Here is a 13298-nt window from a genome sequence, read left to right as displayed (position 1 = left end):
GGGGAGACGGTTTACGAGATGGGTACTCGTTAAGACCGCCTCGCCCCAATACGCCCACGGAACAGAATAGTTCAGTAGAAGGGTACGGGCGGTCGACGTGACATACCCGATCCGACGTTCTGCCATACCGTTCTGTTCCGGGGTGGCCACACAAGAGGACTCGTGGAGAATCCCATGGTCAGCAAAGTACGTGGCCAGCTCGGTGTTGACGAAGTATTGGGCGTTATCGGAGCGGAAGCGCTGAATACCTCGGCCAAACTGAGTACGAACCATGGTGCAGAAGTGACGGACCGTCGGAGCAACCTCAGATTTGGCAGTCAACAAGTAGACCCATGTGTAGCGGGTGGCCTCGTCAACAAAGATCTAAAAGTATCGGTGGCCCTTTAGGCTAGCCTGCGGGGCGGGTCCCCAAACATCACTATGGATGCGAAATAATGGAGTGGAGGAGTGTGAGGTGGACGGAGAGAAAGATGAACGACGGTGCTTCGCCAGTTGACAGGCATCACACACGATAGTCTGAAGGTCCAATCCAGTACACATCGAAGGAAAGAGACGCTGTAAAACTGAAAATGGCGGGTGACCCAGCCGTTGGTGAGCCAACTGGAGACGTCCCATACACTGCACATCCGCCGGTCGGAGTTGGCGGTGAAGCAGGAAGCACCGAGAGCGCCCCCCATCGTCCAACAACAGCAACCCGTTCTCCCGCCTAATCGGTGTAGTCCGACCCACCTTGTCAGATAGAAACATCCCGTCAGGCTGTAGGTGAAAAGAACATGACAAACTGTCAACCAAACGCTGAGGAGACATAAGTATAGCTCGCAGGGCGGGGACATGAAGAACATTGCTGACCACTCCGAGGCCGTCTACAAACACTGCCCCAATTCCAGCAACACGCAACCGTCCACCACCGGCTGTAAGAACTGTACGGTCCCCACTATGCCTTTCGTAGGATACAAACCGGTCATTGAACGGGGTCATGTGTTCGGTTGCCCCCGAATCAAGAACCCAACTCGTATCCGATACGAGAGGCGAGTAAGAAGCCGTACCACTATACCACTGTTCAGACTGAGGGAGAGAGAACGCACCAAATCCACCAAAATGTGCCGTCGACTGAGTCTGAGTCTGCATAGTAGCCACTTGGTCACGGAGACGGGCCAAGTCGGCTTGGAGCTGCTCAATAGTCGCCGGGCTGATAGAAGAGGTAGAGGAGGAGGCAACTATAGCTTTCCCTTCGGTAGCCTCCTTTTTCCGGTCGTCGTACTGACGCTTCTTGCACCACTTGCGGAGATGTCCAGGCTTGTTGCAGTAGGAGCAAATCAGCCCGGAGGGGGCCGCCTCCGCGGGGGGAGCAGGAGCGGGCGAGGGAGGCTGGGGGAGGAGGGCAGTCGAGTCACGAGCTGCCTCCGAGGAGAGAGTGCCAATGACATGAAAATGACTCTCCTCTTCCTGGAGTTCCTTCACCAAGTCATCAATGGTAGGAAGGCCTTCCTTGCGATGGCGGGCATGGCGCCGAGTGTCGTCATACTCCTTGTTTAGGCCATAAAGAAACCCCAAGAGGCGTAGGCGAAGAGTGTTCTGGAATGACTTGCACGTCGGATCATCCGTCGGCAAGTAGTAGTCCACCTCATCCCACAGCTTCTTGTGTTCCAGCGCATAGTCCGAGATGGACAGTGCGCCTTGGCGAAAGTTGTTGGCTTTAGCAACGAGCATAAAGAGGCGCCAGTTGTCCCCTTCGCGGCCGCAAAATTTGTTGGCCTGGTTCCAAAAACCCTTCACGGTGGCGCAGCGAGGGAACCTTTCACAGAACGAGGGTGCCAGGGAGGTCGTGTAGAGCCATCCAAGGACGAAGTGTTCCTCGGCTTCCCACGCCGCATAGTGTGGATGGGTCGATGGAGGCGGGGCTTGTATGCAATGCTTGAACAGTTGGCGAGCCTTGAGAGTAGTCTCGACAAAGTGACGCCACTGTAACAAATTCGGGCCCTGGAGACACGTCGTGTCGGGAACCGCCGGCAGAGAATGAGTAACCTTGTGTGACAAGGGTTCTCGTTGAAAGTCTGCATCGGTGAAGCCATCATCTGGGACGGCCGGTTGACGCTTCTGGCCCGTGGAGTAAAGTTCCTCCGACATCAGAGCCGTGGTCTCTACGGAGACGGCTGTTGTGACTGAGGTTGCGGCCCGTGCTGCGGCTGCGGCTGCAAGCTGCGGCTGCGGCTGCGGCGGCTGCTTCGGCGGCTGCTGCGGCTTCTGCTGCTGCTTCGGCGGCGGCTGAGGCAGCTGGCTGCGGCTGCGCACGACTTGGGCTGGCGCGCGGCTGCGGCTGCGGCTGTGCGCGGCTGCGGCTGTGCGCGGTTGCGGCTGCGGCTGTGCGCGGTTGCGACTGCGACTGTGCGCGGCTGTGGTTGGCGCGCGGCTGCGGCTGCGGCGGTGCGTGGCTGCGGCTGAGCGCGGTTGCGGCTGCGGCTGTGCGCGGCTGTGGCTGGCGCGCGGCAGCGGCTGCGGCTGTGCGCGGCTGCGGCTGTGCGCGGTTGCGGCTGCGGCTATGCGTGGCTGTGGCTGGCGCGCGGCTGTGGCTGGCACTCGGCTGCGGCTGCGGTTCCGGCTAGGGCTGCGGCTGCGGCTGGTTCTCCGGAAGCTCCGTGGGCTGGCTACAGCTCGCGCTGTGGCTGATCCGTTGGTCACGCTCCGGGTTCGCTAGACAGCGAGAGGGTGATGTCAAACCCTAGATGGAAGAGCTCTGGAGCTCTGATACCATGTCAAGAGAGGAAGGAAGAAGATAATGACATAACTCAATAGAGTACATGGCTGGGTATACATATACCCTAGGAGGGAGAGAATGATAAGAGGGCTAATGGGCTTATAGAATAGGGCCCATTAGCCCATAAGGCTGACTATCTCACTAACAATAACCGCCAATCCAAAGAATCATATGCCTTCGCAAAATCAACCTTCCACATGAAACCCTTGGTACCATTCCTCTTCCACGAAGCAATAATCTCCCCTGCTAGGACTGCACAGTCAACAAGCTGTCTCCCCGGAACAAAAGCAGACTGACACGGGCCAACCAAGTCCCCAAGGACCCCTTGTAGGCGATTAGCCAGTACCTTTGCCACAATAAGATATATTGAGTTGGATAATGATATGGGCCCGTAGTCGCCTACATTCTCTGCTCCTTGCCGTTTCGGTAGTAAGAATAAGAAGGATTTGTTTATCCTTTCCATATTAGCTTGAGGGTTCCTGAGCTCCCCCAATGTGGCAAACACATCCTCTTTGACCTCACTCCAGAATTCTTTGTAGAAAAACACCGGTATGCCGTCCGGTCCTGGGGCGCCTTCTCCATTCAGCCCTGCCATAGCGGCCCGAACCTCCTCCATATCGAAAGGCCGCACCAAACCATCTCTCTGCCCTTGCGTTAGCTGATACGCCCCTTGTCCCGTCCACCGCCAACTGTTCCGACCCCCCCGTCAAGACATCGAACGAAAATGCTCCGCCATTGCTCGACCCACTGCCTATGACCCTTTAACCCTTTGCGATCCGACCTGCACTGATAATATCTGATTCACTCTTTGTCGGCCATTTGCTGCAAGGTGGAAAAACCTCGTGTTTGCATCCCCCTCCTTTAGCCACAGGGATCTTTGTCTCCAATCCATTTCCTCCTTCCTATCCTCCTCTGCCACCACACATCTCCACTGCTTTCGCTCCAGAATCTCCACAACCATTAGTGTCCGAGCATCCTCCAACTCATCCAATTCTCTAATTCTTGTGAGGGCCTCGGCTCGCACTTTACATCTTGCCTCCCTTATCCTCCTTCTGTAGCTTTTCAAGTGATCTCTCAACACCTCAATGCGGGATGCCAATCTGCTCGCCCCTGGCTCCTGCTCCGAATGTGTCCGCCATATGTCCTTTACCTCCTCTTTGAAGCCCCTTTCTCGTAGCCATGACTTGTCAAATTTAAAGTATGTGGTCCTCCCATGGCCTTCATGGGATTGTGCAAAAATATTTTATTCATATTTTAGCTTTTGCTTCTCAAATAGAGAATAAATCTATTATCAAATTACAACTCGGTCATCCTTGAGGTCAATTCTGTTTTAGTTCCAGTTCGCGCTGTGATTCTTCATTTTTTGTTGTCTGATGAATGATTGGCTCTCATATTTTTGCAGGTTGGAGGCAAAGATCTTCTTAGCAAATGGAAAGTCCTTAGAAATCTTTCTAAAATGTGCAATGGAATTATATTTATTGGTAAATCGTCTCTCACCATAATGCATGCCTCTGGAGTAGCAGTTCCCCTCTGTTTGGTCGAGAGTGATGCCGCCGATGAAGCATGTGACTTGATTCAGGTTGCGAAAAAGAGCGGTGCAAATATTTCGTTTCCTGATGATTTTGTATGCGTGAATGATAAAAATCCTGAAATGATGAAAGTCTTTCCCTGTGATAGTATCCAGCCAGGTACCCAAAGATCTTTGATTTTGTCAATATTCTGAGTTTTAACTGACCGAATTTTTTAAGTAAAATATTTCGTTATCTAAGAAGGGTTGTTCGACCCTGATAAAAAGGACGTTTTTTTCTCGTTCTTTTGATTTATCTTGTATTGGATATATCTTTACTTTCAATTTATTCACATGGAAGAATCTTATTTTTCTACAATAGATAAAAACAATTTTCAAATATATATTCTCCTTAGTATGACCAAGCATCCGCTTTCCTAAATCAAATTTACTTTTCTAATTTCGTACATTCCTGTCTTTAGGCTGGATGCCCGTTGATGTTGGACCAGTCTCTTGGCAGAATATTTCTTCAAGGCTTTTGAATTGCAAGGTTGCATAGTACACTTTTACTTTCTCCGAAGCTTGGTGCCTATTATGCTTTGTTTCCTATGCCTAAAGTTTGGCATCTTTTGCCTGTCCGGAACCTTTGAATCCATAATTTTTCCCAGATGTCATCATCCATTGTGATGTCGACATTAGATGATGTTACTGTTCGTGTTTATTATTGTTCCACTGCATTTTAATTTATGATTATCATAAGATACCCTTGGATGTATAAACATAGTAACATAAAAAATTTAAGCGAGGGAGAGATAGAGCAGAAGCGCAATTAATCTGTTTCTGTGAGACTTTGCCATCTAAAATGTAAGTGAGCAAGAAGTTAAAATGTAGGGAAGCAGTAGAACCGTTGAAGGTAAAACCCCTCCAAAAAAATTTCAAGAGGAAAAGTTGTCCCCTTGATGTATGCTATAGCTTTTAGCTCAGGGAATGGTGGTTGAATCTTAGCAGGCTAACAGAGCGCAGGTTGAAGCTTTGAATCCTAGGCACAACACATAGATCCTTACAGGCAAGTGTTGAGGGGGAATGTTGAAGAAAACACCTTGCTGTGAAATTTTTTAAAGGAAAAGTAGCAGCCTTGCTCTAAACTGTAGCTTCTAGCAAAGCGATAGGCGCTTGAATCTTGACAAGAACGATTGTGACGCCCAGGTCAAGCCAAGGGCCTATGTCAAGTTAAAATTTACCTTTGATTGTTAAGATTTTGCATCAGTGGGTACCTGTTGAAATGGTGGAGAAAATTGAGAGAGAATGAGAGAGCGAGCATAAACATGGTGGTTTGCACTTCCCTAGTTTAATGATTGAGGGAAACGCAAAAAAAATTATACAAAGGTTAGAGAGATAGAAGTTAAAATAGAACTGGCATCTATTCCTGACTAGTTTGATAACTAGTTTATGGGCCCTTTGGATCATGCACTGGCGATTCGTATAAGCCTGATGAGACAACTATAAGGAAACACCATAACCCCTAATTTTTGTCCAATATCTTGAAACAAGGGCAGCACGATTACAGCACAAAAATGTCGATATTAGTTCATGACATTTTATCATAGGTTTTTTCTTATACCCTGTTCAATTTCATGGCATGACGTGAGAAATGTGGAAGCATTTCAGCTGAATCAAGTTTCACAATGCTTAAAGAATCTCATACGCTTGATGTGATGTAAGTCATTAGGTCACCCCTTTACATGAAATGTTATGGATTAGGAAAGGGATATAGGACGATATGAGTAGCAAAATGGACGAGGAGAACTTTAAAAGAAAAATTGGATGAGGAGAATGCAAGTGAACAGAGTAGAAACCTCCAACACTGGAAATATTGGAAATTTTGAGAAAATTTGCTAAATGATCCAATGATGGATGGATCTTTCATACGCAGTGTTTGATGTTTGAGGTGCGTATTGCTTTTTTCATGCTATTGGTTTTATCATATCTTTGCCCAGTCACATATAAAACTAGATCAAGAAACGGCTTTTATGTTCTCTTCATGATTATCACTGAATGTTAGGGCCATATTTTCAGTTTTTATCTCATGGAACAGGAATTATTTAGTGTCAGTATGATGGAGAGAGAAATTACGTAAACAAATTCGCTATTTTTTTGTGGTGGGATATTTAATTCCATCATTATCATTCAACATTCTAGTTCGGGTTCTATGAGCTGAGAAAATAATTATCGTCTTTCTGTAGCTTGATCTTGCAAATGTTGCTCTATTATTAATCTGAGCTATATGACCAGTGACTTCCTGATATGAACCCAATCGGGATCCTATCGCAATGTACCATTTGAATATTATGTGGCCCTTGATTTGGTATCGTTCCCATGAGAGAGAGGAGGAACAGAGGTAGGATCTTTGCTGAGATAGAAGAGGGAGGGGCTGGCAGGAAGAACATCACCGAAAAGAAGGAGAGATGGCAGAATGAATGTCGCCAGAAAGATACAGGGGAATGGAAGCACAACATCTCGTACTCCTCTCAGCTGCCGTCCTAAGGCCTGTTTAAAAGAAAATACATTAGAATGGGAACTGACCAAAGTTCCCCTGTTGGGCGAGATGAAAATTTTTCCCTAGATATTACTATGGTTTCGTATTTCATGTTTTTCTTCTTTTACTGCGTACTCAAAGGATCAATAAATAACAGAACTCTATCTTTGACTTAAAAATCATGGGAACCTGATACAAGTAGAAGTATCAATGTTCGAAATTCATTATTTCTTCCCTAATGTCTTCCGAATTCGAAATTACAACTTCTAGATCTCTTCCGATCAGATCTTCGCGGATCGGGATACTCTCACCCCGAGGCTGCTTCTCCGCGATCGGCCAAGATCTTGAGGATGCCTCTCGAATCTTCCGACTTCTAGTGACTCCTAGTTCTTGGGCGGCCCGATGAGTCGTGCTCCTCCCTCCGATAAGCTGTCGAACTCTCTCCAGCTGCTTCGGCCTCCCGACGTAACTGCAGAGTTACTTTCAAGAAAAATCCCTGCTTCATACCTGGACCTCCGTCTTATTTATAGGGAAATACCCTCGGGACTTTATTTAGTAACTTCTTGGTCAACGGCGTTAGTCAACAGGGCACCGATCTGCTCTGTGTTTGTGTTTCCTCTTGTATTTCATTGCATAGAACTTATCAGAACCTAAACATGGTAATGTAAGAATGAATAAACAACAGAAGTTACTTGGTTTTTCAGAAAGTTCTCTTGATTGGTCCAATGACGTTTAAGGCTTCTGAGATGGGCGTTGAAGCAGGCTCCACCTTGTCAGTTATTCTTGAAAAGATAAGCAGCGCCGGCTGTGATGTATCAGTTGTTGGAAACACGGCTTACAACTCCCTCTTCAGTCCTGGGGTTCAGCCATGCTCAATATCGTTGTACAAACATTTTAAGCATGCATCCGTGGTATGGGAGTTTCTCCAAGGCCGGACTCTGCCTGGGGTAGCAGCATTGGATAAAGTATGTGCCGTATAGCCCATCTTAATTGTAATGTTGCATTTTTCTTACTTCAATATATTTTTCTGATACGCGTTTAGAAAATTTTGAGGAAGTTTCTGATTATAGCGCTTGACTTTTCCTTATTTGTGCTGCCACGCCGGTTTATTTTCTATAGTTTAGTGTGATATCCACATTCAAAATGTATCTGTTTTCTAGGTTTTTGGCAGTATTTTCTTTCATGGAGGCCTGCCAACTTCGCTTCATGTTTCCGTCATAACTGATTATTTAATGGTTTTATTTTCAGGCTTTGCCCTTTGATGTCGATTGGTCGTCTATCTTCAAGAACCCTACAGGACCATTAGTTGTTGATGTTGGAAGCGGTAATATTTTACTGTCGCTGGCCATTGAAGAGTTTGGCGTCAGACTGTTTCAAATTTCACGTGGCCTTTATACTTCCTGTTTCAATATTTTATAGTTTCAAATAGCTTTCAGCATTTATGGAAATATTTATTATAGTATTACGAAAACATTTATCATAATGTTTATCAAAAGTAAACATTTTAAGGCTCAAACGCCAATCATTTGATACTTGGGGTCAGTGATCAATAGTTATTTCGATCAGAGATATTGTACTTGCCTATCAATGGGATCTAGATTAATAATTTTATGATCGTTAAAAAGTTTTTATTCACAGAATTTCCATCGATCACCATCATGATTGATCTTGATCCCTGGATATTGTTTTGATATATTATCAGCCCGAAATATTTATCTTGATCTGAACCTCAGAAACTGCTGATTTGGGATATGAATGAGCTTGCCATGTGGCAGCACTGGATCAGACCAATCAGCCCATTCTATGTAATGGGTTGACGAGACTGACCGGATTGGTCTGATTGATCAGGTTGGTCAGTCCATCATCAAATGGTCTTCTTGACTGAATCACCCGACAGTTGAAACTCATGATTTTAGGGTCCTGTTAGCTTTGTATTAACTTCTCCAATTATCCTCTATAACTCTGCTTTAAAACAGGAAATGGCATGTTTCTCTTTGGTATGGCTGAAAGATTTCAAAGCGAGAACTTTTTGGGACTGGAAATGAATAAAAAAGTAAGTAATCTGTCCTTCAAAACATGAATTACCGTGTCAGTTTTTTCAAAAAAAAGTTAGTGTTGGCTGGACTTAAAATTCTCGCCTCATGTTTTCTTTGCAGCTCATCATCCGCTGTCTGGATGATGTCTCCCGTCGTGGGATGAAGAACCTGTAAGCATTTTTTACGTGCTTCTTTTATTTAAACCTATTGGAATTTATTACTTGAACATTTTTCTTTCAAAAAAATCCTTTCCTTTCATTTTTCATATATTTTTCTTGAGGTATGAAAAACTTGGTATCAGGCATTATCTTATCAGGCATTTCCTATCAGGCATTTTCTTGCGGCAGATGCAGCCTCCACCTTCCGATCCATCGTGTCAAGCTATCCTGGAGATCTGGTCCTCGTCTCAATACAGGTAACAAATACTTGTCAAATTCTCATGACCTAACGTTTGTCCCCGGGTCGATAACAGGGTATGTTGGTTTCTGGATCCAGTGCCCAAACCCGGATTTCAACAAGCCAGATCACCGATGGAGGATGGTCAGGCGGATCCTCATCGAGGCGATTGCAGATCTGCTGGCAGTGAATGGGAAGGTGAAATATCTGTTTAAGTCAAACTCATTGATTTTTGTGCTTGGGTTGACAATTGTGGTCCATTTGGAGGGAGATTGTGCAGGTGTTCTTACAATCAGATGTTGAAGAGGTGGCAAGGAGGATGAAGGAAGACTTCATGGCGCATGGTATTGGTCCGCTTGCAGTGGAGGGGGATGAAAGTGGTGAATGGATGAGAGAGAACCCGTTTGGCGTCAGGTCAGACTGGGAACGCCACGTTCTTGCCCAGAGCAAGCCCATGTACCGAGCCTTGCTCTGTAAGAAAGCCCCGGTATGACACTTATTTATCTACATTAAGAAGTTATTTTTTAAAGGCCAAGTATGGTGCCATCTGCAATCAGAAATTATTTCTCTCTCAGTCATGATTGTTTTTTGGAATACCCTTGCTCCTATTAGTGTCAAGCTTTCTAGAAAAGGAATGAAATGTTTCTTTGTTTTTGTTGCTTTGTTGATTAGATCGCAGCGCATGTGCAGTATTTTGATTTTTCCTGTATTGTATGAATAGCATTGTCTTTGGCATCAAGCTGTTGAAATTGTTATAATCAACTGCCGAAATAGGTACAAAATCCTCAATGTATTCAAACTGTGAGCTTCTGAATATCTAATGCATGTTGTCAACGCCGTAATCTTTAATCAGTAACATAAATGCCCATCCATAATTTCATCCGTAGAGGAAATTTCTTGACATTGTATTTCGCTTGAAGTCACTCTTGGGAAATGTTTTACTTATTGAACATCTGTAGTCTCATTTTATTGCTTCATAGATTTTCCAATTGAAGAGAACATTGGTCTTCACTAACATTGGTCCTCATTTGAAAATTGGTCGACTTTCATGTTTACAATACCAAAAGAGTGACAAAATTATGCAAATTTCAGGTTTAGAAACTTGAAATAGTATTTTATTCTCTTCGGTGACTCCTAATTAATGGCATCTCTCCTGCTTTTGAAAACCTGCTCCAAAACATTAGAATCAAATGAATAATTGTTTGTGCCAGGCACCTTCCAATCACATATACCTATCAACCTTGGTTTAAAACATATACCTTATTTATCTTGCTTGCCACCAAGTGCATAAAAATAGTTTTTATTAACTGCACTAAAAATGGAACAAAGCAACAGCATCGCATTATTGTTGAATGTATAATTCATTCAGTATCCCACATGGGAGTACATTAACAAGCATCATATGGCATGAAATAGAAATCATATTTTAATAAGAGTTGATCTGAATCATAGTTCAGAAGATATAAGTTGGTCCAGTGACTGTGACTGCAAAGGTCACTGCATGAATACGCCTTTACCTATGAGTCCTAAATAAACAAATGGTGTCTGAATGTGGAAACACTCTGCCTGGGAAGTACAGTTGCAAGACCAAAATTCAAATGAAATGATGGGAACCTGAACAAGAAGTGGACCATGTGGTCTAATTTGATAAGGAATTGATGGGGGCCACACAAGGGGTAGAACATATGGTTTAATTCAATGCAAATTGATGAGTCTTTCCCGGGCTTGACAGGCCTCAAATACTCTTGAAAAATATGGGTTTTTTTCAAAATGCTTGTCAGGTGTATTCATTCCAGAGTGACTAAGCTTGTGACCTCAATGTTTTTTTTTCAAATTTATTTGTGCACACTTCATTCAGAACCTTTTGAATATATCTAGAAATATCTAAGTGAAAACATCCATACAGTGGGCGATTACATGAATTTATATTTATAGCTGATGTTACCTATTCTGAAAATTGCACAGTTATTGACATTTTGGGATAACAAATTAGCCAAAATTTTCATTCAATTAGAGTAGTCATGAAGTATCTAATTTAATGCATTACATACTCATAAAATGATATAAGAAGCAGGGCAAAATTTTCCAGATGTAATTGATAACCTTGACCTGCCTATGTTTAAAACAATTATTCTAAAAGGAAAAATAACATTAAAATTAACTTAATACTTTAAATGATGCTTAATTGTCTTTCAAACATAGCCAATCATCTGTAAAGTTTGAAATAAAACTATATTGATGAGCCGGCATAATTGCTTGTAGTGGTTTAATTACTTTTTCAAAGTTTCTAATATAAATTTCTGTGAAATGAAACTTCTTTGAAAATTTAGTGGGGATTCATTTGACAGAGAACCACTCTTTAACTTAGGTTTAACTTCTTATTCATCATTTGAAATACACATCCAAAGAAATAACATCAATTGGGTATGATTAAGATATTTCTTTCTCTCAACTATATTTTGGCATTAAATGATGAATATAATAAATTTATCTTCCAAACATCGGAAACCATATATTTGGTATATTTGAAGAGTTTTTTTCTCTAATTAGGGGAAAAGTTTGAATTCATTATGAATAATCTTATTTGGTGATCTTCGAGAATAAAATGTGTGCACTATGATGAATGTTAAGTAAAAAAATATTTTTAAAAAGCATATATTTTAAGACACAAATGAGGACTATAGATAAGTATTAGAGGCCTGTGACAACTAGCAAAGAATAAACCGAAAATTAGATAGAAAATTTTATCATTATGATGATATTTTGGTATTTTATTTTCAATATTTATAGTCTATATTAAAGGTGAAATATATTTTTATATTGTTGACTTGGATCAATTCGACGAGAGGAAAATGAACCAGATAATTGTATAATAATATATATTATAGATTGTATATTAAGATTTTTTTCTAGACATCATTTCAACGCCTACTCAATTGAATTGTAGAGGGATAGTAAAATAGAATCCAGAGAGAAAAAGGTATAGAATAAAAGGGAATATCAAGAGAGGGGAGAAAATAGCAGATAATAAGGAAATGAGAAAATGAAGAATGGAAGGAGAAAATTTGTACAGAGATAAATATGCAAGTATGAAGGAATATGAACAGACAATTCAGCAGATGATAAATAAATAATAAGAAAATAAAGTATAGAGAGAACACATAATAGAGAGACAAGATGAAATGAAAAGACAATAAATGAGGGAGACACATATAAAGCTTTAATAAACTTCATTGATACTTTAATGAGCTTTAATAATATTTAATAGCAATGACACACAATTTTTGTGTGTGAATCACAGCCATAACTTCTTACTTGACTAGCCAAAAAAATAGGGAATAAGTTTTTTAGGGGAAGAGAGATATTTAATCATCTATTTTTATATAAATAATAATTTTATATTAACTCTGTTATTTTCATGTTGCCGGGAGTTAGAATAAAATTTTCTCAAGTTTTTGGTTAGCAAAAAAAAATCCATTTTTTCTTGACTCAATTTTATTCAACAATCTTGACTCAGTTTGGTCTGACTGGAATTCAGTTGGACCTTCATGCCGCCTGCATGTGGATAGAATTTACATACCATTAACTTGATTTTCATCTTACTTCCATCTCCATTTAGGATGTAATCTAATATAAATAAATATGAATAGAAGAGGTGCTAAGCATCACATTATGCATGTGATTGCTAAGGGACTGGTAATGTCTAAAGTAGGAGATATATTATTAACATTTATTTTCATTATATTGACTTACGTATGAATGACTTTATTTTTTAGTTTGTATTATAATGTGGTTTATCCCTTTCTCGTATACTGTGAATTCTTTCTACATCCAGAGTATTCCAAATTATTGGAGTTGAATCTTTATTATCTATTAACTCCACTTGAATTCATTGGGGTCAGTTTTTCATTTGATAAGTCTATTTTAAGATATATAAAATTTCCAGAATCAAGTATTAAGTTGAATATCAAGAAATAATGCAGAGGAAGAAGATGTGCCACCATAAGAGCTGGAACCAATACACATGATCAACGATGTGATTGAACATATAATCAAATTTCAGAGGAA

At 42.0% G+C, this 13298-nt stretch overlaps 1 protein-coding gene across 6 annotated transcripts in view; it reads left to right on the top strand.

The window, feature by feature from the left end:
* The window catches only part of LOC144700077 (uncharacterized), a 38499-nt gene extending 28734 nt beyond the window's left edge, over positions 1–9765 (top strand). For 5 of the 6 annotated variants that reach the window (XM_078571469.1, XM_078571470.1, XM_078571466.1 and 2 more), the window contains 9 exons: positions 4158–4443; positions 4745–4812; positions 7503–7763; positions 8047–8122; positions 8775–8851; positions 8955–9004; positions 9165–9249; positions 9330–9428; positions 9511–9765. In XM_078571469.1, the coding sequence (XP_078427595.1) occupies positions 4158–4443; positions 4745–4812; positions 7503–7763; positions 8047–8122; positions 8775–8851; positions 8955–9004; positions 9165–9249; positions 9330–9428; positions 9511–9723 (1215 nt within the window). In that variant the 3' untranslated portion in view covers positions 9724–9765. The remainder of the gene's footprint in view (positions 1–4157; positions 4444–4744; positions 4813–7502; positions 7764–8046; positions 8123–8774; positions 8852–8954; positions 9005–9164; positions 9250–9329; positions 9429–9510) is intronic. The other variant, XM_078571471.1, reaches the window with a different exon arrangement.
* The last annotated feature ends 3533 nt before the right edge of the window (positions 9766–13298 follow it).

The sequence above is a fragment of the Wolffia australiana genome, chromosome 2 (assembly GCF_029677425.1).
Source record: "Wolffia australiana isolate 7733 chromosome 2, ASM2967742v1".
Classification (NCBI taxonomy): Eukaryota; Viridiplantae; Streptophyta; class Magnoliopsida; order Alismatales; family Araceae; genus Wolffia; species Wolffia australiana.
Note: the sequence above shows the minus strand (reverse complement) of the source record. Positions and strands in the feature narration are given on the sequence as shown.